This window comes from Synchiropus splendidus, chromosome 2 (assembly GCF_027744825.2).
Source record: "Synchiropus splendidus isolate RoL2022-P1 chromosome 2, RoL_Sspl_1.0, whole genome shotgun sequence".
Taxonomy (NCBI): domain Eukaryota; kingdom Metazoa; phylum Chordata; class Actinopteri; order Syngnathiformes; family Callionymidae; genus Synchiropus; species Synchiropus splendidus.
This window is the reverse complement of record NC_071335.1, coordinates 22,927,293-22,953,020: the sequence shown is the minus strand read 5'-3', so window position 1 is coordinate 22,953,020 and position 25,728 is coordinate 22,927,293. Positions and strand designations below refer to the sequence as shown.

Here is a 25,728-nt window from a genome sequence, read left to right as displayed (position 1 = left end):
GTTTCACACCACTTTTCTAAACAAAGCACATTTGACTTTTGTCATCAGGACATCATGTTTCGGGATATTCATCGTTGGGCTTCAAAAACAGCAACTAAACATAGATTTAATTAATGAAATTGCTCAAAATAATTCATCACATCTTTCAGTGTGACATGAATTTGGGTGACCTTTAGCAGCAGCGAGTATTTTTCCACACTCTCCATTGTAAACATACATTTATAAATATGTTTATAAATAGGTTCTTTTTAAAAATGGTGCTGTTTTCACATTTAATGAGACCTTTAAAGGCGTCAGCCAAGTTTAATCTGCACCAATCACCGGGGGCAAAAAGGGGACATGGGGTTTAACACAGAGTCATAAAGGGGGGGGGTAGCTTGTCAGGTGCACATGAAGAGGATCAACACTAAACCCACGGGACAGAGAGGTTGCACAGCCCCGGAGAAAGGCTCGCCAGCTTCCATTCCTATCCCTTGCAGGTCAGTTCAGGAGCCATGCATGCTCACATTAGTCTGCTCGTGCCCCACACAACACTCCCAGAGCCCCCTTCAACTCTCCTCTCAGCATCATCTGTGGCTGGGCACGACGGGCAGGCAGACTGGTAGGCGAATGGACATCCCTTAACAGGCAGCATTGGCGGTACTAGGCTGCTAGCTTGTAATTAGCTCGGACAGCTCGGGCTTGGAGAGATGCAGTCAGGCTATATCATAATGAGCTCAACTGGGATTAGGAGGACAGGGCAGGGGTGAACATTGGAGGGGGCAGTGGGTAAGGACCAGAATTCAAGAGTCAACCTAGAGCAGCATCACGGAGAGGGAGAGTACAAAGGCAACTGGGAGGACAAGTAGCAAAAGGGGAAAACATGAGTACAAAGACATAAGATGGAGGAGGGAAAAGGTGCAGAAAGGTGAAGGTTATGGAAGTTAGAGAAACAAAAACCTTGGCTTAAGGCCGCTCTTTGTATGAAGCCATGAAAGCTCACTATAGCGGTCCGATTGTAAGGGGCTCTTTGGATCTAACAAAACAATGTTTCAATATGGACAATAAACAATACTATGGGCAATACTGTGTTAGCATCGGTGCATCTTTACATTGGATCTTTGTGCCAAGGGTGATAAACATTTATTTCATTGTTCAGAGGCATTATAAAGTAAATCTTAAAAATATTTGATATAACATTGATTATGAATAAGTGACTTACTTTTCCATGGTGAGTCTCTGGGTGAGATCCTTCAAGTAAGTATTTTCATTCCAGACAGAGTCACTGTCTTCTTGTCTTAGCTGCCACGGTTCTGCTGGCTTTATTCTTTCACGTGTCCTGAAAAAAGGTATGAACAATATTGTGTCAGAGCTTCAGTGAATTTGCAAGGGCTGAGGTCTCTTACTTGGGTTTCTCAAACAATGAATTAACCAGTTCAATTCTTGACCAACCTGCTTCACCTGCCAGTTTTATAATGCTGCGTTTCCGATCCAAGCACATAAGCTTGACTTCAGTCTCTTGATGAAAGACTGAGCTCCAGATTCCACAAAGGTGGAATTACACCAAGTTGAAAAAAATTAATGTGCCACTGTACATGTGAGGACTTAGTTAAAAAACTGAGATATTTGACGATGACTGCCAACCAGTCGAGGGTGTTCTCTCACGCTCCATAGGAAACAAGTGGGAGATGATGAAGAAATGAATGTCGCCGGCATTAGATTGCTTTGCTAGTGTTCTATATTTTCAGTTCAATAATTTACACCCTTACTTATTAGTATTTAGAATGTCTTATTATAATAATGGCCACGTGACTGTGTTTAAAACATAGCTATTTTATGCTTAAATAAAAAGAGAATGACTGCTCTAGCACTAAACCTAAAAGACAAAAACAGACCTGACCTTTTCCATGTGTGTATAACATTTCTGGGCAAACCACATACAAAACAACATGCAGAACAAATTTTCATTTTGTATCATAGTTAAGTTTAAGTTAAAATAAGCACATCTATGCATCCTAAAGGTATATGTTGAATGGATTTCCAAGTGCAACATTTCTTTGAAGAGCTTCTTGTCACATGAAATTATGCTTTACTCTTAAAGCACATAAAAATACAAGAATTGCATGCTTTGTTAACCACAGCCTCATTTCTAATTCTCCACTGTGCACGTTTGTTATGCTCTCTATCATTTACATTTAATGTTTTTAGGAGGCTACGCGAAGCCATAGAAAAGCTTTATATACTATCATTTGTTTACAGTTGGCCTACAGGCTATGAAGCCATAAGAGAGCCATCTTCGGGTTCCCAGTGCTCCTTTCCCGCTGGAATCTTTGTTTCCATTATTAAGCAGGAGGAAACGCAGAGAACTTTTCCACTCGGCTCCAGCTAATTGCTCTGATTCAGAGGGAATCTGTTTATGGGCGCAACTTTGATCAGAGTACAGATGCTTTAATAACCTTTAATTTTATTTGCTTACCCTATCATCCACAGTATGATTAAAAAACTTTTTCCCCATCCTTAATACAAATTCAAAAGAGGCTATTTAACCCTCTTCTTCACGCTTGCTGTGGAGCCAAGTGGATCATGTTGACTGGTAGGGTTCGTACACTGCCAATGACCAAGTTCGGTGCCACCCTGCATACTGATCACTGAATCGAACCAATAACCCATTGTTGGAAGCATCAGGGCACTTGACCACACACTAAAATGATGTCACTCAAATAGGGCCTAGATCTCCAAGCACAAATGTGAACATTCAGTCATTCTTGACTGCCTTCAATTCCCACTGGCATTGAGTTCCGGGTGGGCCTCACTGCTAAATGAATGCCAACACACACGTATAATGTGGGCGTCTGGCATTAAAGGGTAAAGAGACCAAAGGAACCAATTGTATGTATATTTCAAATTTGCAGTTGGTGTGTTCTCAATGGAGTTCACATCGGACCAATTCAAGTGACAAATGTAACCTATTTGCCAGAGAGTTAGTGCCATACCAGGCTCGCACTTTACGTTGACTCTGAAGGGTATCCTCCTGCTACATCTTCCTCTTTGTTCCCACTGTCTCAGACACATGCTGTTGAGCCATGCTGAGCTGACATGAGCCGAGTCGAGTCCAGCACTGAACACGCTCTCTCCCTTTCTCCACTTTCACACGGGCTCACATTGCACTACTGTTTTCTTTAATTAACCCAGTGAGAAAACAGCTGACGAGGTCAACACTTTGCTCCCGTTCAGCCACCAGCCATATGCATTTGTGCTCGCATATTGCCGCAGTCTCATCGAGGGTAGCAGACAATTAACAGCCAGGCAGCAAAACAGGATGATCCCCAAAACAATACCACAAAGGCTTAGAACAGAAATATTAAGCTCCATTCAAATTAAAGCACAGTTTCCAAAATTGTCTCCCATTCTTCTAGAAACACCTTGAACCCCGTGAGGAAGGTTTACTTACCCTTAAATAGACTACTTGAACTTTGTGGGCACTTAGGTGATATTGCTTTTTAGACACATATACTTCTGTTTGTTTTAGACGTTGTGGACCAGCTATTGATCACATGAATTTATAAAGGAAAATTGAAGTTACAGTGGTACCAATGACAACAGTGAACACCTTTAGTATTTTCAAAAAATATGATGAATACCTTTGAAAAATTTTCAAGACATGTGAAGCCAGAATTAAGACTTTTTGGAGGCAGATTGTTTTGTTGAAAAAAAAAAAAAAGCATACCATCACACTACAAATATCCATTACTTAGTCAGGAAAAATTGAATCACAAAATGATTTTAGGTTAAATGAACTGTAAGTGCACAAACGTCATTAAACACTTCTGCATGTTATATTGTCAATGAAAGGTAAAAGCAAGAATAAGAATGAATGAATGTATTTTCCCAAGTGAAAAGTGATATTTCACATCAATTTACTTGAATTGAGCAATGGGTTAGGGTTAGAAATAGTTTCCTTGCTTTGACTAATCTTTCAAATCAAGCTGCACTTACTCTGTGGTGTTCTGAAGCTGTTTAAGCTGCTCTTGAACTGTCTTGTAGTTTTTTCGAAAGAGAGACATTCGCTCGCGACGTCTGTCATGAGCTCTCTTCAGTTCTTCAATCTCCTTTGTCTATGAGGACAAATGAAAGGTCATTGAAACCAAATAGGAAGACAGACAGTGCATTTGCGAGAGTGTTGGCGGCACATATTGTTTTCAGAACAAATAGACCACCAGTACAATTATCATGTTAAGACCTATAAGTCTTGTGATCCTAGACGTGCATGCAATAGAATACAACTTTCAACAGGCAGGACAAACAGAGGTGGGAAGACAGAAAAGTAGCCGATGAAAATAGTGGATGAAAAAACAGCAAACGGAGGAAATCTGAAAGCGGAGAGTAACTGAAGCAGAGGGGTGAGTGAAAGGAAGAGCACAGGACAGGTTTCTGCATGAGTAGCCAGGGCTTGGGAGAGTTGTTGAGGCTTTCAGAAGGGAAGAAGCTTGTTTATTGCTGATATGACACGGCTGCCCTGCAGAGAGGGAAATGTGAGCCCTCAGCCCTGTTATTATTAACAAGGACAAAGAGAACAGACAGAACACACAAACATACAGTGAACAACGGCTTGAAAGAGAATGTGTGCATGCACACACTCAAAGAACACTCACACTGCCATTGTGACAAGTATGGATTTTCCCTCGTGCGGATTATTCACAAAGGACATCTGTAAAACATCTTTGCTGCCATCAAGAACCCAACTCCCCCCACATTCCTCTAATGACAGGGGTCAGTCCAGGTCAGTGTTAACTGGCTGATGTCAAAGTTTGGGGAGGCAGAGGCAGACAAATAAAAGTAAGGATGGAAGGAGCAAGTGGCAGGGCATTAGCCACATCATAGACTCCCAGGCTGCTCTGACAGCTTCCCCTGGGTAGCACAGTTGTGGATATCAGGCCACAGACCCTTGCCCACCGATCAATACACGCCCTTGTTCAGCCAGCATACACAACCGGGGAAGTTTTCAAGCTGAAAAATAATTACACAGCAACAGCAGCTGTTTACTTGAAAGCAAGTGGGGGAAAGGATGGCCACTATTAAAAGAAACGTTTCATGCTGCTCAGGGCAAAGGTCAATATCTGAATTGAATAAACAAAGTATTGGGGTGCTATGAATGGAAACACTGACTAAGAGGGAAGATGAGGCCAGGAAGCTCCAATCTCGAGCTGCACATCCTTCAGCAGTTCCTAAAGTAATATGGGCCTCAGACGTCAGTTGCCAGTCACAGTTCATCATGTGTTTCTTTTCCAAATGCTCGTCAAGTGGGAAATGCATAAACGGCAATATTAACTGACACAGTCAAGCGTGCCATTGAGCATTTGCACCTCAAGAGGAATATGGCGGTGATTTAATTCAGACACTTCAGATTTGACAAGAAAATGACCCCTAATGTGTTCCTCTTATTTTATCCAGGAATGACCTCTGCATATGCTCATTGGTCAGTTGGGGGAAAAAGGACAAAGCTCTCCATCTTCAGGAGGGAGGATATTGTGAGTCTCTTGGGGCTAATCATAAACACATTTACCCAAATCTCACATTTGATTTCTGATGTCGACGAATGTTTGTGTACCATGTGATCAGGACTATGAAGATGATGAAGCCAATGTTGATAAGTTACACAAAGCATTCAGCAAAAAGCAAGGGTCTTGGTTAATGATACAAATGATAAAAATTTTGTTATTCACAAAAACAGTTTATACATGCCGGTGTAAAGTACAGTACATAAAGTGCCCAGTATTATCTCCTTTAAGCCAGTCACCATATATCTCTGTCAGAATAGGGTAACATGCTGTCTTGAGGCAAGCAATGCGATCAGTCTCCAATTGGGGTAGCATCTAAAGGTCTATCTTAGGAGTGCTGGAAGGATGGAGTGTGAGACTGTGACAGTGATGGCTATTCAGTATTATTCAACATATTCTGCTATCAAAAACAAATACCGCATGTGACTTTTCAGGTCAAAATTTGCAGCGATACTGTTGAGATTAAACATAAAGGATTCGGACTTATATACAGACAGATATATTAAATTCTTATTTCCTATTAGCAAAAGCCCAAAACATCCAGTTGGACAGCAGAGTCCTCTGAATTGTCATTGCATACTTGCATACCACAAGTAGTAACAACGAGATTTCATGACTCCCGTCCAGGTAGACATACAAGACATACAGGCAGGAGAGAAGTAGGGGTCATCCATGAGAATAGAGAAGAAGGAAGGAAGAAGAGGAAGGAGAAAAAAGCAACTTCCAAACTAGGCTTCTGCTTTCATGTAAGAAAGCCACACCCACATATAAAGAAATGGTAAATCATCATGGATTCTGAATTATTTTCCTCGCATTTGTAGTTACCTTCAGCTCTAACAGACTTTCAAGGTCCTCAATCATCTGCTCATTCCCATGTCCCCTTCTGGAGCTGAAGTCCATACTGCAGGTCGGGGACATAGACCTGGAGCGATGAACTGGTTTCACCTGAGACCGCAGAAACATTTCTTGGGAGAGTCATCAGCAAAACGATGCCACAGTTAACATCTGTAGATCCTGATTGAAAGCCAGAACTGAATTATCCATGTTCCTCCTAATCCCCTCTCACCTTGAGTGAAACAAACAAACACCCCATTTTCCTCTTATGCACACTAAAACAAATGTGTTGAAAGAGGGAGAAGAAAAGCCTGGACTGCAGCCGGAAGACACTGAGAGAGGATAGTTCAATGTTATGTGTGTACAAGTGTGTTTGTTTGGACGCCAAAGCAGCAAGCTGAGAGCGCAAAGGTTTTTCTCTGTGACTAGCTAATGAGTATGTTCATTTCCATTTACATTGTTTCTTTGACAATAATGATGTCCCATTAGGGGAGACTAAAGGGGCCTTAGATTCCAGAATGTGCTGGGCTTCATTACAAGAGGTGGGCAGGGAGGCCGCTCTAATTGCTCTACTAGGGGCCTCCAGGTTACACTTGATAGGACAACCGATTAGGAGGGTGGTGCAGCTTAGTAGCTGGCCTCTTCTGCTGCGAATAAATGAAGAAGGGCTGGTGCCATGCTGTAGTAAAAGCAGTGAGAACAATATGTTAGCAGAGTATGAATATGAGAGGGGAGAAGGAGCCCTGTGGTGCCAAGGAGGTCTGACCAGATGGCAAGTTAAAATATGCAAGGCGACTAAATGCCAAGCAGTCCTTTGGTGCAAGAGACATAAAGGAAGAAATGAAGAGAACAGAAGAATGTTACAGCGGTCAGTCTCCAAAGTCAGTAACAGCAAATGTGCGTACAGTAAACAGGAGTATTCATCATCTTCTTACCTGGTTTCATCACAGCTTCTTCCAAAAATAAAGCATTTTCAGTTCCACCAAATTAATCACTGATAACTTCAACAAGACTATTGATTATTTGTATCACAATATATCTCTCTTTATGTGAGAAAGTAAATTGGATCCAGAAGTGAAATGACAGTATCACTTTAATCCTGTTTAGCGAGTGAACAAGGCCAAGTAGAAACATATCTTGCCAAACTAAGAAGAGAAACACAGAGAAGATCAAAAGCTTTTTTTTTTTCACTTGTAATGTCCTGTTCACGCGGTAAATTAGCCAGTGTCTGAGTCCAAGGCATGCGTGAAACCAGCAGCACACGCCGGTCTGGTCACAGTCGGAGGGGCGTTTGTGTGTGCGTGTGTCTGCCTGACTGTTGGTGTAATAGGGACAAAGGTTGGCAGAAGACTGGGACTAATGAATCACAAGATTCCTGACAATTCTTTCTTCCTCTTAGGTTCAACAGCTTTGTTCACATTTGCCAAGTGAAAATGGATTTGTTATTACGTCTCACGAGTTAGGAGATTATAGTAGGAGACTATCTCACCTGGCGTCCTCTGATGGAAGACTGGGTTCTAGAGGATTCATCCAGTGAACTTGACTTTAATATAGCGTCAGCTTCAGACGTGGAAGCTTCTGGTCCAAAAACAGGTACCTGTTGGTTAAAAAAAACAACACAGTAACTCACCATGATCTTTCCTACTAATATTCTCTGACTCATAAAACAAATCTAATGAGGAAATGAGTTTGCTACCTCCACCACATCCGTCGAACTGACCACAAGCTTCGTATCTTCATGCAGTATAGCGTGGTGATTCCACGCCTCCATCTGTGTCGAAACTCACTGTAATTTTGCTCCTGCTTCATTCCTTCTCCTGAGTATTGCAACCATTTCAGGTGTTATCTGATGCCCTGAAAGGCATCCCTTGCCTCCAACTGTCAGGGTTCACCACCCTTCAAGAACACATGACCTTCAAACTATAGCTGTCCACTCCAACTTCACCCATTGGGACTCACTGAGATTCAAGGGCTCCAACTGCTCAGTGTAAGCATTGTTTGGACTCAGTGTAAAATGGCATGGCATGGCGATAATAGTCATCAAAACATTCCTCTTCATGATGTGGACTCAATGCTTTGTGTTTAAAAACCAGAGTGCGCCAGCAGTTCAAAAGGACAATTTGATGGGAACGTTCATTACTTCTCAGTCTACACAACATTTAGCTGCTACTTTCTCTACTTAACAGATAATGTTTGACATTTTTTATTGACCTTCAGCGTAACAGTGTACCATCTTTCCTCCTGTACCAAAGACACAAGAAAATCTCAATGTTGAAATATAATTTGCTGCACTCCACGAGGTTTTAGGCTTACTTATTTTCTATTGAAAAGTTTTTGGCACTCTAGTAAATCTCACTATTTTGGTCTCAAATTAACAAAATGGAAGAATAAACCTTATGATTGGACATAAATATAACAGACTGCTTTAAAGCAAAAGTTAAAGTAAAAAAAAGTAGAACTTCCTTTTCTTTTAAGCAGGATGTTTGGAGCCAAACCGCCCCCCACTTTGACAACCAGACATACCTGCCTACTTTTACACTTTTCTTCAATGAAAATGTGTGAAAGACAAAAAACTGTTACAGCTGCTGCTATCAACAGCACTTCCACCTAACATGTCATCTGGCTATACGAAGACTTCTCAACTTAGATACCGAATAAGAAAAGTGTCCTGGATGTCATCACCTTTTTCCCCATGAATCATGATTGTATTATCAGAAACCTGGCATCTGGGTGTGACCTTGTTAACTGCCAGGCTAATCAACTTTAACCAAAGGGGAGGAGAGGGGATGATAAATTATTAGTGAAGAATATTTTGTTCATGTTTTATTAAATTGGCCTGTCAAAATGGGTTGGTCAAATTACCTGGGGTCTCATTTACTGGAGGCCAGCCATATTGGCGCATCTGTTACAATTATTTATAATTTCCACGCAGTCAGGAGGACGGACAGCGTTTTTCGGCATCAGCTACATAAAGCAATTTAGCGATGAACTGTAATGGAGTGTCAAGAGTTTCCCCCACTTCTCTTCTTCAGAGATCACTACTAATCTGGAAAACACTATAAAGAGTTGAGTGAGTAGAGGAATGGAGTGGTACGAAGAGAAAAGGGGAATAAACAGGTGCAGCAGATGAATAAGGAGGAGATAAAAAGGGGGGCGAGGAAGGGAAGGGAAAAAAGCCAGTCTTGGTAATTACTGAACACGATTAGGTTCTTCGGGGAACTTGTCTGGCACTGGCGGCCCTTGCTAGTCAGGATGCGGTAGCAGCACCATATGGAGAGAGGCTTGTGATTGTGCTCCCTAAAGCTCGTGACCCGTCTGCTGCCGAGCCCTTGAGCTGAATGTGAAATGAGACTTGCCAGGCCTAATGTTCTACACATGCACCATTTATGCCACAAAACAAATCTGATCACTGTTAATTATGGAAGAGCTATAACCAGGAAGGCCCTCTGCCACACAAACATAGAGCCACACACACAGGAAGAGCGAGAAGAAATACAGAGGGCATCATGCATAAACAAATACACACAAGATTTGAAAATAGTGATCGGGAAGGCTTCAGCGTTGAGGGGCGAGATGGAGCACATCTCCCACCAGGCCAGGTCCACTTTGTATTCAAAGTGGTGGTTCTTCAAAGAATATGTGTGTGCATATATGCATGAGCGTGTGCGCTAACTGGTGAAGTCCAGAAAGAGACTCTAGAACAGGACAGCAGCTCACTGTGAGTGGGACACATTAGCGTTTTGTGTGAATGTACACAGCTGAGTCCGTCCACACAGCCTGTTTGACCCGGGCGTACCAGTGCTTGTATCTGAAGCATCACATGGCCGTGCTTCATTAATGAGGCGGGCTGAGCTACACAGTGGATCCCGTCTAATGAGAGCAGGAGAGCTGGTAAAACACACCACTGGAGTCCATGTCATTAGCATGGCGCTGGACGTGGCTCAGCTCCAGAAATACAGAAATTTATGTTGACAACAACATTTGCTGATAAAACACAGCATGCGCAAATAAGGCACTAAATCATCTGAATTAGTGGGGAATTAATTGAAAATTTGACGCGTATACATACATGAGTTGCACGTACTGCAGCGGAAGAGAAAAATAAAGCTGTAAAAAAACAATCCTTTAAGGAACTTACATGACACCGCCCCATAAAATCTCTGGTAAACACTAGTAACATTCTCCAAACTTATATCACTTCATGACATTATCAGGAGCAAAACTTTAAGGGTTCAATTTGACGGCAAAATAACTGTCCACTATGTTGACAAATACCAGTCCAAAAAATACATTTCTCTAGCCTTGCATTGGAAAACAAAAATACACCTCAACAAATACCAGATTGAGCCTTTGAAACTGAAGTGTTTCAATTGAAATAAAATAATTTTATCAGACTGGGAAGGAAAAAAGAAAACAGTTTAATGAATTCTTATTCACTAGTGTTTCAGAGCATTAAATAATTCACAGAAAGCTAAAATTCTTGACAAGTGCAACCTTGATTGAACCTTCCTTCCATATCACATCTGGTCCCAATGCTTCAATATTCCTTTCCTCACATTAAAACATCACAACACATAAACACATCCGACATGTTGGTCAAAGTTGGTCAAGATTTTTGTATGAAATATGAAATGTTCAGCTTTAAGAGGTTGGTCAAAAAAAAATCTATACAGTATCTGTACATGTTGGACAGACTGAGAAAGTTGAGCCGTAGCATGGAAGTTTTCTGAAGTCTTCGACCACGCTTCATTTCCTCTTTTCAAAGCTGATGCGAGATTACCCGTTGTTTTGAATGACTGCCCACATGATGAACAACTTCTTCCCTAATTTACTGTGGAGGATGTTCCAGAAAGCCTGAGGTCTACTCAGGACTCTAATGTTGGTCTTTAATCACTGCTCTGCTCGCTTGGTAGCCAAAAACTAAACTACACTAAATACAGAGATGCAGTGGTGAAGATAGTAAATGATTGAACGCTCGGTCTCTTCACGCCAACAATTTTACCTGTTTCTCAGTGGTGATGAAGACCATGGAAACCTTTCCAACCTGGCTCTTTATTTGGATGGAATCTTGTGTGAGCTAGCATGTGACGCGTGAGATGATTACCCTTGCCCTGCAGCTAATAGGGCATGAAGCCACCTTCATCCTGACAATATGAAAACATCAAACTTAGAAACACTAGTATGGGTTCTCAATATCATATTTAAAACTCTAAAGATAACATTTAGTAATTTCATATCATTGTACTGTATATTAAAGTCGAGAAACATACAAAGAGAAATGATATTTAACACACAAAGAAGTGGCGCTGCAAGTGAATTCCATTGAAAACTCATCATTAAGCCTGCTGTCTTTTTAACTTTATATGAGACGGAAAAAGAACCTGCACTGAATCTCTGTGCGAGACATGTATTACGCACAAAGGATGTTATTCTGCTCACTCCTAACACCGATACTCCTTCTAAAACCACTGTGGGATGACGGTTCAAAGCCGTCATTCCGGTCCATATTCAAATGAGTGCAGCATCCCCTCCTCCTGGTCCTGTTGTGATTTGCACTTTGATCACATTCATGGTAACTTCCACCTTAAGATTTAAAATTGAAATCAAACTTTGCCGAACAACTAATGTATTAGAATTTAACAGGTGTTCGGGAGGAAGTTGTTATAGAATTTGTGATTATTTGCTCAGATACACACACCTTTACCCCTTCAGGCTTCACACGTTCGCACAATCTGTCAGTAAAATTACAGAGTGGGAAACAGAAAGCTCTCCTGACTGAGTGCTACACCTTGGGATTCCTGATCTGAGCGCTTTGATGTCAGTTGGAAGGAGAGTTAAAACACAAACCTGCCAGACAGCAGCTACATGTGTTCAGTAAACAAAAATTTAATTTAGACATAAGAAACATACATATGTTTGTAATTTATTCTCTCGTGAAACTATGTGGTTTTATTTTAAAGTTTGACCTGTAAGGGTATAAAGTGGATTGCATTAACACAAACAGCTCTTCAACTGTGTGTTTACACAACACACTGAGCGCTAACTGCATCTGCTCTAAATGCTGTATTAATTATAGGGGAAACACTGCAGAATTGTATTTAATTACTGACTAAATGATCCACTTAAACTCCACCTCTGGTTAAATTAGCAGGGTTAAACGATACAGGGTGATTGTAACTCACTTAACTTTTGAACTGATACCGCTTTACTTCCACAATCTGTGGGAAGCACTGTCAGAACTTATCAACCAATCAAATTAAACAAACACAGTCAGCCAGCCGAGGCACAGAAATGATCCAACTGCTTCAAATATATAATCCTCTCAGGCATCTACCTCACCGTCGATAAATGCTCAAATCTGTTTAAAGTTTAAGTGAATGATAGCAGAAAAACTGCACAGGCCAAAGATGTGGATAATTGTTTTAATGAAAAACCCACTGGTTTATCTAATGCAAAATAAGCAGATGGCATAAATTTACTTTTTAGGGACCAACAAAATATTTATTATGAGAACGTAAAGATAAGGCATTGATCTTACTGTACACTATACATGGCATAAATTATATTATTAGACTATTCATTCCTATTCATATTAAACTACACTATTCATTATTTTGTTTATATATATGTATATATATAGTAAATCAACTTCTGTATATTGTTAAGACCACATCCAGTTCAGTGTGCTGTGTGTTTTTTTACGAAACTTTTCATATAAATTTTATATTGATGTTAAATACATGTTGCAATACGATTGGCCGCCATGGCCCCAAACTACAGGCTAAAAATCAAGAAGCTAAGTGATGTAATACATACAAAACGATCATATAACATGTCAAGCAATGTTAAAGTAAATGTATCTGATAATTAAAACATTCATTCAATCATTCAGTGGTGAAGAAGATATCAAAAACAAACATGGTGAACTAATTACTGCTATTTTGGAAACCTGAGATGACATTGTGTATTTTTTATTATGTTTTTTGGGTCATATGGATATATATAACAAGAAAACCTGTAGGAACTTGGTTTGCATATTTCTGCTGCCAACTACCCAACTTGATATTGACGTATTATTAACCTGATTATCGTGTTTTTTTATAGATTTCTGTAATATTTTTTCACTATGTGGTGTGTTCAACGAATTTACTTTGGTAAAGTTGTATTACCATAGACTGGACCTTTTAAAAACATAATGGTCTATAAACTTGACACATTTTTCAAAAGTAAGGCATCACAATACATTACCAGAAAGATCTGCACACATCTTTGGGGAGATTAAGATGCTCACCTTGAAGTTGGTCTGTCTGTTGGGTGAGGGGTACAAGACGCTGTGCACAGCCTGTTGCTGATGATGCTGCTGTTCAAGTGAAGCATGTTGCTGCAACTGAGCCTGGAGTTGTAGAATTTGCTGTTCCTTCTTAACCAACTGGGTGGTAAGCTCTCGGTTACTCTCACGTAGCTTGGACTCGTTCAAAATGAGAGCTTGGTAGCTGCGACTCAACTCGTTGTACAGCTGAGAATGAAAACACAAATGGAAAACAGGTTTTAATTTAGGAAGAGACTGGGGTTAGTTTCAGTTACCAATATTTCAGTGAAGTTCAACACATAAAGAAGAATCACTTTTGTACCATGTGACTCGAGTTGGTGTCAACTGTGTGAGCCTCTTCTTGGTTCCTCAAGACTCTCTGTGTGTCCAGGTTCAGTCCCTCCAGCTGCTTGATGAGATCGCTCTGCTCTGCTGCATGTTTGCTGCTGCATTTGTACAGAGTCTGCACCTCTGCAAACTCCTGACTGAAATCAAAATAACAAACTCAAACAGCATTAGTGTACTTGCATGGGGGTTTTAAACTAACCACAGAACGACGGTCTGTGGAAACTCGGTGTTTGCACCTAAACCAAATGAGGTACCGCACAATAAAAGCTTATTTGTAAAATAGAAAGGAACAAATAACAGAAATGAAAAACAGGAAGAAACGCCTTACAGGTGAAATTCAACAAGGTGCGACGATTGCCTTATTAAAACCTTAGAGACGGCACCACCGTGCAAATGTGACTGACATATCAGAATTCTTCCTCTTAAAGGAGAAAAGTAGTTGAAAAGGTTGAGCTTTCCACTAAGGCTCAAACGGTTCTCACAGTTTTACCATATCGACTAAAGCTTAGCAAAAGCCGCACAGTTTCCCATTTCTACCTCTTTTAAAGCGAATGCACATACAGGGCTTATAGAGTGGCTTTAGTTGGGCCAGGGAGGAAGGAATCTGTGTCGCAGCGGAGCCTGAAGGCAGAGAGAAGTGTACTTACCGAGAGCTCCACTCCCATACGTGTCAATGAAGAATTTAATTTTTTTAGGTGCAGCAAAAGACGTATTATGCATCAGTGCCAAACTATCAGGGCTTACAGGAGTGAGTTGAGTTGATGCTCTTTTGTTTCTGTTTCCCTTTCCTTGGAAGACAGCTGGGTGGCCAGACTGCTGTTGTGATCCTGGAGTCTGGACATCGCCAGGCGATCCTTGTGCATTTGCTCCTCAAGATCCTAGTGCAACATACAATGTGCAAAGGTCACATATATAGTAATCACATGTATAGTAGTAATTAATGATGGTACTGTATTATGGCCTGAGTCACAACAATTATCTTAAAAAAGGTAAACACAAACTTCTTGCTTTCATACTAATTTGTGGTATTAACTTTCCACTTCCATCTAGAAACAATAAAAATAGCACACCTTTATTCATGTTTAGATTAATCAGTGAAACTTATACGTGATTCATCTGTTCAATATTTTTTTCCGACCTTTTCAGATTCATTTATAACAAACACATCAGTGAAGATGAGATATCTATAGAGAGGACAGCAACCCCCCACTGCAATTTCAGGTGAAAACAAAGTTACACAATCACACTTGTCCTGATTTTCAAACCTTGACTCTGGCCTGAGCGGCTTCCCTTTGGTCTTGTTGGCTCTTGGCATGCCGCTCCATCTCCTCCAGGTCAGCTCGCAGGGCAGCACAGCGGGAAGCTAATCCCTTTTTCTCCACCTCAAGGGCCAGTGCCACCTGCTGATTCTCCTCATCTTTCCTCCTACACTCGGCCCTGATTTCCTGGACAGGGGAGGTGTTTATGTACGGGACGGTAGAAGGAGGTTAGAAGAGCTCAATAAACAACAATGACAAATGGAGGAAAATACAGAATGCTATTTGACGGAAGACAAATAAAAAAGTGGGATGTATATGAGAAGTCACCCTTGGGGTTGAATCTGAATATGTAAACTATGGTTCCGATTTGCATCTGGATGCAACAGCAGGAGTTGCTGATTGGCCAAGGTCACCTGTGCTGTGGGACCAGGCCCATGCGGCCAGAATTTGGCAGTGTGAGCCAAGCCTCGTGAAAGAGCTGAGCTCATGCAGGTAGAGAGGCCAGCATGTCAGTTTTAATGACAAGCTTCTAATGAGAATGCTGCTTGCTGCAAGACCCATTAGACTCAACCCAGGTCTCCTTTGATGCTGTCCCCCACGATTTCTCACCATGAGACCTCAACAAGACTGCGTAAGGACCATTCCTTTATCAATTAATCATAGCTTGGTCCCATCCCAGCATAATTAGGGGAAAGCCACACCATCATACACACACTTTCTCCCACTGACGGGATCATTAAGTATTTATCTTTAAGTTAACAACCTTCTTCTCTCCCTCGCTGCTAAAAGCCAAAGGAGTCACAGCGAAAAGCCAGAGGAAATGTGATTGTGTGCAAAGCAGGTTAAGAAATGTCTCTTTTAATTGATTGGAATGCCTGTGGCTCTCGTCTCGGGAGACGTGTCCACTTCGCTGTCACACAGAAAAAAATCTTTTGAATTTAAGGGCTCTGCACAGAAAATCGGTTTCACTAACCTCAAGTTCCTTGGTTTTATTGATGAGTTGCTCACGCAGAGCTGTTAGTTCCTTCTTCATTAACCCAGTCTCCTCATCCACTGTTGTCCTCTGTTCATGGCTGTTCATCACTTTCTATGGAAGAAATTGAAATCACAACTGAGAAATAAATTGATTATCCTGAGTACCCAGGCTGATCAGTGTATTGACATTACGTTTACAAAGCAGAGTGCAAAGGCCCACATCTACAATGCACAATTAACATGAATAAGTTCTCATCCTAGAAACATGAACATTGACCCAAAATAAATCCCATGATTCAATAGAAGGAGAGATTTGTGCCATCATTGTCCAAAACGTAGTCATATCAACAACGAGGACATTGAAATAGGATGCTTTTTTTTGGGTTGAGACTGACAACACCCACTGGGAGATTGCTTGTTTGAAGGATGAAATTGTAGTGGTCATTCCACAATGGAAAAACATGACTGAAAATCGATTGATAAATAAACATTCCGATCACATGATAGTGAATGGACTAAAATGAGGATTTGCTTTTCAAGAATGCTATCAGCCTTCCAAATTCTAAGTATTTTCTCATAACATTGTTGCATTTTATTTTACTTCACATACACATTCATATTTTGTATAAGTAGTTGTAAAAATCTAAATAAAACTCCCAAAAAGGTTTATCATTTTATTAAAAGTTGATCATACAGTTGAGCTCAAGTTATGGAATCGCAAAAACATATTCACGCGCCTACCTTGTTTAAATATTCATCTCAAGTTTAGGCAGAATTAGTGGCCTTACTTGGGAAGAGCTGGACTTTGAGCACCAGCTGTGGTTTGACATTGGCTGGTAATCCACAAACCTCTGTGGGTACATCCTCCTCTCAAATATCTCTGCTCTGGGATGCAATTAATTGCCATGTTGGGGGAAAATCGGTCAGATACGGCCAGATAGCGGATTTAGCGTTCCCCGTACTTCTAGCTGGCTATGCTAAAGACAGAGGGGTTTTAATAGAGATTTATACCAGAGAAGGGAAAATAAATTCAAACGCTGATAATGAGGTAGGCCGGAACAATTTGAACCCCTGAAGTACTCAATTGATAGAGGAGAAAAAAAGTGGGGGTTCCGGCAAGTTAAGAGGTCTAGGACAGAAAGATTAGCTCTGAAAAATTCCCAGTACAGCTCAAATATGAAAGCTAATTATGATGTAAAAATTCGAGGAGCAGTGAGGAACAGCATATAGATCGAGATGCAGAAAGAGTGTAGGAAAAAGAATAGTGAGACTTTAGGAAATAATATGGACTTCCTTTATGGGGTAAGTGGGTTATTACATCTCCATAAAAGGAAAAACGATTAATTAATAAAATAAGTCTTTTGTTATCATATAGAATCTTTTGGTCCATAGGCTCTCCACATGGTAAAGCAGATCCTTGGTTAAATGCAAGTTGTACAGTTCTCAACAACTGCTGCAGGTGTCATTCGAAATAACAAGATTTGATTTGTGTGAGTGCAGTTATTTTAAAGGTCCATACACAGGACCGGCTTCTAATTTGGTTTTGGTCTCGCATGAACATCTTTTAAGAGCTGTACTCATCGAAATTATAAGAAACTGAGATCGTGAATACAAGTTGAGACCATTGCTACACAAAAATAATGAAAATGCAATTACAATTAGTTCACAGCAGCAAACAAACAAATGTCAGGAGTGTACCTGCTTGAGTCCATTTATCTCTTGGTCTTTGGCGAAGAGGATTTCCAGCACTTTTCTGTCCCTTATTTCTTTTTTGTGCTTCTCTCTAAGATCAAGAAAAAGATGGGAAAATATCACAGCAGGAACATGTTCTCTACAATGTTTTTGGTGAAATATCAAACACAGTTTACACATGTACAGCTATTCAATTTGGTTAACTAGATTTATATATTTATTTATTTATTTAAGTACACAAGTCAAAGGGCCAGGGGCTACATCATTTTATGCAGTGCACAAGAGCCATAAATGCTAGTGGAATCTCAGGCTTCCCTGTAACACCAACTGCTCCCCACCATCCTTACATTCTCCCCCGAAATATCGGTCTTACTGTGTTGGAAACATTAACACAACATCTTAGGACAAGTGAGCTGAGAAATGTGCTCAACACGAAATGAAACTATAAGTAAAATATTTGGCATAAACATCTCAATTGAATTTCATAATGCCTTTATTCATCTGCGCTACACTGCCACTTAGGTGTACAATAAAAAATATTAAATTAAATTAAAAATAAATACCATTTACAAACACTTTCATAAATACAAAATTTGGCTCCTTGCGTGATGGTTTGGCAGCACTGCTTTAAAATAGTTTGAAACCAAGACTGTGGTGTAAATAAATGAAAACCTCTTCTTCTCAAGCACCATAATCCAAACTCTTCTATCTTCTGAGTATCTTTTTCATCATATACACTTTAAGGAAACCACAAACAGAGCACCACATTGGGACTGCATTCTTTCATACATTTGGGGCCACGTCCTATTCCCCTAACCCATCACATACTTCAACAAATCCTATGTTCAAGGCCTTTTCTATTCCTGTCTCTTTGCCCCTTCTGATCAGTGCTTTCCCTAGATAGTCATTGAAATGAGCTGCCAAGTCCCAGGAGTCAAATTGTGTTCTCTTTGTCCATAGAAACCAACCATTTGGGTATAGTAAGAGAGTTGGGTGAGGGTGGGTTCTGCGAATGCTGCAGCCCAATCGGGACCGGCTCTTGACTAGAGTCTGCACAATTACCATGTCAATATCCTCCTCGGCATCAGGTGATACAAGGCACGCACACTCGGAGGGTAAATGTTCTCTTCTCTCAGAGGACTAACACACTTTGATTGGTTTCCTCTGGGACTAAAGAGAAGCTACAGAGAGTTCAGGTGGAAAACAAAAGGTACGCAAGATCTTAAGCTTTGGCATGTGAGACCTATTTAATGTAATATTTTTATCCTGTTGGTTAAAATGATAACAATTCAACACAGGAAATAACTTCCATATTGTCATTTTCAAAAGGCAGACTTAAGAGATTTACATATCAAGGCAAGCCTAGGAGAGGGAAGTCCGTAAACCAACCATGGAATGACAATCCACTGTTCTTTCCTGGAAGCCTCCATCTGTATCCTTTTCAGAAAAGCAGAGCCTCCCTGATTAAGAACTTCATATTGAATCTCAATTTATCTGATAAAGACTGGTATTTGGCAGGAGTCTGTCAACCATCTAGAGCAGGAGCAGGAGGAGGTGGTCTTCTTTATAAGGGGTTTCAACGCTTTCACCAGTCGACCGGGGATAAGGAGGATTAACTGCGCATCTACACCAGATTCTGTTCCACCCATGGAAGAATGGCCCAGGCGCTCGCTAGAACATCCCCATATTTCTCCACACTGCGGCTAATACCACGCTAAAGAATCCCAGGTAGACATTAAATTAAAGAAGAATCTACTCACCGCTCCACCACCAGACTCACAGCCTGGGTCAGGTCTGGATTTTCAACTTGGAGGCGCTTCCACAGGGACCACACGAACTCCTTGTCTGCCTGATGGATTCAAAGAGGCAGCATATGTCACTCTTGGTTTAATTAGTTTGTGATAAATGAATAAGAAGTGAAGTGTCAGAAAAGCAAAGCCGTAAAAACATGCCTTTGCACGCGCACACACTCAAATAGGAGGATGCTCTGCAACATTAGCATATGAGCAGTCGATCAATTATTTAAGCATCTTGTCCAAAGTACATTTTTGTGATCTGGCCTGCCTGAGACATGAGGGTTTCATAAGAGAGAATATCCATCACTGAGATGTGACCTTCGACTCAAGGGGAGCAAGCATTGACATTTGTCATTATGCAGTATTTATGGCTGGGGAGGGCTGGGATTGGAATCAAAACACAGCAGTCGAGCTTGCGTTTTCTTTATTAATCAATTGCTCCGCACACATGTTTTTCACAGCAGCTCCAAAGTAACTAGCCCCAAAGAAACTCGAAACTGATGACAGAGAGAGAGAGCCATCTTCAAGTAGCAGAACGGAGCCAGACCCCAACACATTTCCAATTCAAATAGTCTCCTCGGTACTTCCAGACATTTTAAACATTACATTTAATGAGGGACATCTAAAAACCAAGATTTTCTGACATTAAAAGACAGAATTATACCAATCGACTTAATATAAAATTATCTGATAAATTATGTTCACATCATCATAAGATAAAAGTCAACCCTCCCACTGGAATCTGCTGGTCTCCAATTAGTTCATGAATTTAAACCCCTTTCGAAAGTGTCTAATCAATTATTTACTGAAAATGGCAGAGGCAGCCCTTGATAAGACCATGAACCAAACATATGAAGTAGTGGGACTCCACATGTATGTGTCCTTGCAACTCTGCATAAATGCAGGATACAGCGGGGGAATGGACCACGAGGGGATAGAGATCAGTCATGAAATGCAACTAACAGCAAAGTGAAGTTGCTTTTCAGATAGGTGGCCTTCTCCTCCCCGGCCTGTGGCTGCCATTAGCACTCACATCAACAACAGTTGATCCGAGCCCCTCATCACGAGAGCTACTTTGCACTCCGTACTTAAACATGCAGTGAGTGTGTGTTTGATGGTTGCTGAATAATTGATTTAAAATTGAGACAGTGAACCACCATAGGCTAAACTTACCAAAGAGATCCACTGGAATTGAGCCACATATTAATAACATTAGCATTGGTCTAGTAGGAACATTTGCTCGCCGACAGATGAATGTCTTTGATGTTAATGGCAGTCCTGAAGTAGTTCTTGTCAGAGATTTAAGACATCAATGATATTCAAATGTCACTATTTAAATGGAACACTACACAACTAAAGGTCCCCATTAGAAGGCAAGAATCTCAGATGTTCCATTCCAGACAAGACCACCAAGGACGTCTCCATTTCATTTTAATGCCAAAATGAAAGAAAGATTCACAAAAGAAAATTATTTATGCTCATAAGGCTGCACTGATGAGTCAACCGTCAACGATAATCAACTATTTCTTTAGTCGTGATACCATCGCTTCCTTTTCCACACATGCCTGACTGACATGCTGAGGCTCTGAACACTAACAAAAAAAATGTCAAAATTACAGGAACAATTTACACAGGACACATGAAAGACTAAATAGAGACGCAAATCTTTCGAGATTTGGTTTGTCACTTGGCATTAAGTTATCACTGAAAATTTGAATGATAATTTAATGAAAATGCTTTAACATCACAATTTTGAGTTGAGATTTATGAATTTGAGAACATGAAATGAAAGCAAAACATCAGCTACTCATGTAGAATTATTCAATGACTTGAAGAAGGCAGGAAAGGGATAATTCCACCATAATGTTAACCTCCTTAAAACTAAACTTGATTGACACCATAAATGAGGAAATAGGAATAAGTGTTGGGCCCATACATAGCTGGAAAAGTCGCACCTCATCTGCAGAAAGACCTCACCTGCAGCAAGGCAGAGTATGCTTGCTTTAATTCAAATGTTATTAGGCACCACCTGGTGGTCAGTATGCACACACTCCCCCCTCACTGACGGTAAAACCATCAGAGATGAGCTTCTAAATAGAGAAAGGTCGGAGAGCCTTCAGTACAATCAAAAGAAGATGATTTTTTAAAACATGTATTGGCCATTTAAATGTGAAGAACTGCAGGGGTCATGATTTACGCAGTGTCAGTGGCAATATATCACACAATGGAGAACCACAAAGATGAAACTCAAGCGTTAATTTTAGTTTTAGTTGATAAGAATTTCCAAGGAGGACATCAACTACTTTATATGAAAAAGCATGGCCAGATATGTGCTCTTTCATAAAATAAAATGTTCATATTTACTTACTGGCAAACCACTTAGACAAAAGTGTACTCTCCTAAAAGAATAGTATTAGATGACATATAAATACATAACAGCAGAAAAACATGCGCGAGATGTGCTACACCAGTGAGGTCTCAAAAGACCCTTAAAAGCATGACTTTTACATTTCTTTGCCCCATTTTAAAGACTCCTACTGAATGACTTCAATGACAACATTGTATCATACGCAGGCTTACATTTATTCCACGGACGTATGTGACGACAAATTAACCACGACCTTGAGAAGAAATTTCAATGTGATTGAGAATACAAATTTCTTGTCATGAGAAAAAACAAAAATCGTATTTTGTCATAATGTCAAAAACTATGATGTGGCATGTTTTATGCTGATAAAGTTGTTGCAACTACAGAACCTGTTCACCCAATGTCAGACATACAACTGGAACGGTAGATGTGCAGCCACTTGGAATTATCACTGTGCAACGGCAGTACATACCTGACATTGTGTCAACTCCTCAGACAGATTTCTAACCTGCTCCTGCAACTCCAGTATGTCTCTTGAAGTCATTGTTGAAGCTGGGGGAAAAGAAGAAAAAAATGTTAACATGCATTACAATTTAAGTTAAATGGCAAGGCATTTTTTTTCAATTGAAGCCGACTGTGATTAAGAAAGGGTCTGGGTCTACATGGGTGCTGTAATGACTAGTCGACTATAACGGAGTATTAAATTAGTTGCTTTATTAGCCAACCAGTCATGACATCATCAGGAAAAACAGATCAGATTTTATTAATCCCAAGGGAAATTGTGTTTGTGACATGCTGTGTACACAACATATCACAATAAATTCAAAAGAAATAATATTATAAAGTGCAAAAGCTTAGAAAGCTTTTGCACTTAGAAAACAATGTGCAACAAATGCAGTTCAAGAACGGAAAAAGTGCCAAAAAGTCCTACATTGTATTTTTTTCAGGGACTAATTGTAAGTTTTTATTGCCACAGGAAGAAAGGACCTCCTGTGGCACTCAGTCTTTGTGGCACTCACTCATGTTGTTCAGGATGCTCCTTAGTTTCAGGAGCATCCTTCTCTCCATAACCGTCTCCAATGAGTCCAGTTTCACCCCCACCACATCACCAGCTTTGCAGATGAGTCAGTTGAGTCTGTTCGTGTCCACCACCGTTAATGTGCTGCCCCAGCAAACCACAGCAAACAGAATTGCACTGGACAACACCGACTCATAAAACATCCTCAGCATTGACCCAATCATGTACTAAAACAATACTTAAAAATAGTAAAACAATGCTTTTATAAATGAGTTCGCCTCAGCTTTAGTTTTAATTTCCAATGGACACTTGAGTCACTGGACGCTCAGAGACAAATAATTGTTGCTGCGACACATTTTCTGCGTCAAATATATGAGACGCATGACTGTGTTTTTTTTTTATGAATTACTGTCTCTGTCTGCGTCATATCTAATTTGAGGAAGATGTTCTCAAGATCTTCTACTATAAAACTATTGCATCTACCTTTTGATATAGTGCATCAGATTCCTGAACACACATCTTCAAAAAAATATCCCTATTTACAAGCAACGACAGTTCATGGCAATGGAAGGCTGTTAGCATTTCCTAATGGGACACATTGAATTCAGTGACTGCTCGGGCCAAAGGAACATCAAACCCACCCTGAAAGATAAACTAATATATTTAAAGATAACTTTCAACAAGAATACTACTACTACTAATACTACTACTCAGCCAAATTTAATGAATGTAAGATGAACGACATCCTCTCGCTCACATAACTGTTGCCACTCCGTCCGTTGGCAACAACAGAGCCATTATTTATACGATACAAACATTGCACACCACACTCATCATTTATCTACACATAGCAACAAGCCACTACACACAGACATGAAGCCAGGCGAAGTGTATCAATAGCTTTTAGCAGTTTAAAAACGCTTGTTAGCCAGCATGTAAAGAATGACAAGCTAACTCAGCTAACTTTTAGCCCGTGTAGTTTACTTTGCTCGATAACGAATACATGTCGCTTTTATGCTTCGAAACACCCATACACCACTGAAAAACTAGTTAGACTGACGTCGAAATGACATATTCTTTACCATAACACCAGACTTCTGTTGGTCGTCTGTTTTCTTTTCAAACTTCCTCTTCAGCCCGCTGTTTTCGTCATATCCGTGACGTCATCCAGCTTCCGCCTGTGGCAGCCTGGATGTTCAGAACAGGTTTGTTAGATCCATGTCTATATAAATAACTGGGTGATTTACTGTTAGATATATTGAACACATGTATGAACGTTGGGCTAATCTTCACAAATATGAAGGAAGATGACGCTGCTCAAGCTTGATATTGCAGTCCCATTACACATTTGAAGGTAATAGATATGCAACTTTGAACGTGTAGCAGCTTTTCAAAAGTATCAGTCGAACTGATTGATACTGTATAGTTCATGAATCCAACGTGCTTTATGGCCACGTGAGGTGTGACTGATTTCAAATAAATGTGTATTGAGTAGTAAGTTTATTTCACAGACTACACTGTATTAGCTTTTTCTTTGCTTTACTGTGATGTGTGACCAATCATGCACAACTTCATGCCATACAGTCCGTGTCGGATCAGAGCCGACCCTTCTCATCCTGGACATGGACTGGCAGGAGGCTACGGTCCATCCAGACCAGAACCTCCTGTCACAGGAACAGCTTCTTCCCCTCGGCCATCAGACTGTTGAATTCGTGAACAGCCTTGTTGTTATTTTATTATTATATTTATTTATTTTTGTCAGCACTTTATTCCAAAACACTTTCCTAGTTGGTGGGCTCCCCACTGACCATGACAATAAATTAAATTCTGATTCTGATTCTGACTTCTAACAGAGAATAAAGGAAAGAAACCGACGCATGGATGTGAGCCGGCTCCCATGGTTCACCTTTACAGCCGCTGTTCGCTTAGACTGAATTACATTAGGTTGCGTTTATTCTTCCCTTAGCGGGGAACTGCTGCACCTTCCACTGCCTTGATGTTACGGTGTCACTCGTGGATGTGTGAGACTCAAGAGCCCTGCATTATTGTAGTTATTATTATTGCTCACCGTGGTAGCATTACCTGCACCAGTAGTGGACGCAACAGCAGTCTGTGTTGTTGGAAAAGCTGGGACACCTTTTTTTAAGATCGACTTTGGAATAACTAGTGGAGGTAATGATTTAAAAATACATTTGACTGTTTCTCATGCAGCGCAAACAACCATTGATGTGGAACAAGAGCATAAAAATGAACGGGAGATTTACTCATCATAAGCAACGACACCCTATATCTGCCCTTAAACTTTTACATGTCACACAAATTAATGGCCATCTAACTCTCCCCCAGCAGGGGTGGAACATGTTCCCTGAAGCTATGAAGCGCCTTTGAGTTCAAGCGTACGTGTTAGCCAGGAAACTCATCCAAACTTAAAAGACATCATCAGACCACGGGATGAACTTGAAAGAAGTCAACGACTCTCATAACCGTCCTGTAATCATCATGAAATACTTATAATTTCACACCAAACATTAGTGGTTGCTCACAAGTGCCACACGGGCATGTTCCATCCTATTTTCCCCCTGAGCTTGTCAC

General features: G+C 40.5%; 1 protein-coding gene across 3 annotated transcripts in view; it reads right to left on the bottom strand.

The window, feature by feature from the left end:
- The window catches only part of cntln (centlein, centrosomal protein), a 74,825-nt gene extending 50,517 nt beyond the window's left edge, over window positions 1–24,308 (bottom strand). For all 3 annotated transcript variants that reach the window (XM_053857679.1, XM_053857678.1, XM_053857680.1), the window contains exons 1-13: window positions 24,219–24,308; window positions 22,591–22,670; window positions 19,715–19,803; window positions 17,961–18,045; window positions 16,261–16,374; window positions 15,294–15,473; window positions 14,773–14,906; window positions 14,003–14,165; window positions 13,663–13,887; window positions 7,861–7,968; window positions 6,363–6,482; window positions 3,976–4,094; window positions 1,202–1,318 (exon numbers count right to left, since the gene is read on the bottom strand). In XM_053857679.1, coding sequence (XP_053713654.1) covers window positions 1,202–1,318; window positions 3,976–4,094; window positions 6,363–6,482; window positions 7,861–7,968; window positions 13,663–13,887; window positions 14,003–14,165; window positions 14,773–14,906; window positions 15,294–15,473; window positions 16,261–16,374; window positions 17,961–18,045; window positions 19,715–19,803; window positions 22,591–22,662 — 1,526 coding nt within the window. In that variant the 5' untranslated portion in view covers window positions 22,663–22,670; window positions 24,219–24,308. The remainder of the gene's footprint in view (window positions 1–1,201; window positions 1,319–3,975; window positions 4,095–6,362; window positions 6,483–7,860; window positions 7,969–13,662; window positions 13,888–14,002; window positions 14,166–14,772; window positions 14,907–15,293; window positions 15,474–16,260; window positions 16,375–17,960; window positions 18,046–19,714; window positions 19,804–22,590; window positions 22,671–24,218) is intronic.
- Window positions 24,309–25,728: the final 1,420 nt, after the last annotated feature.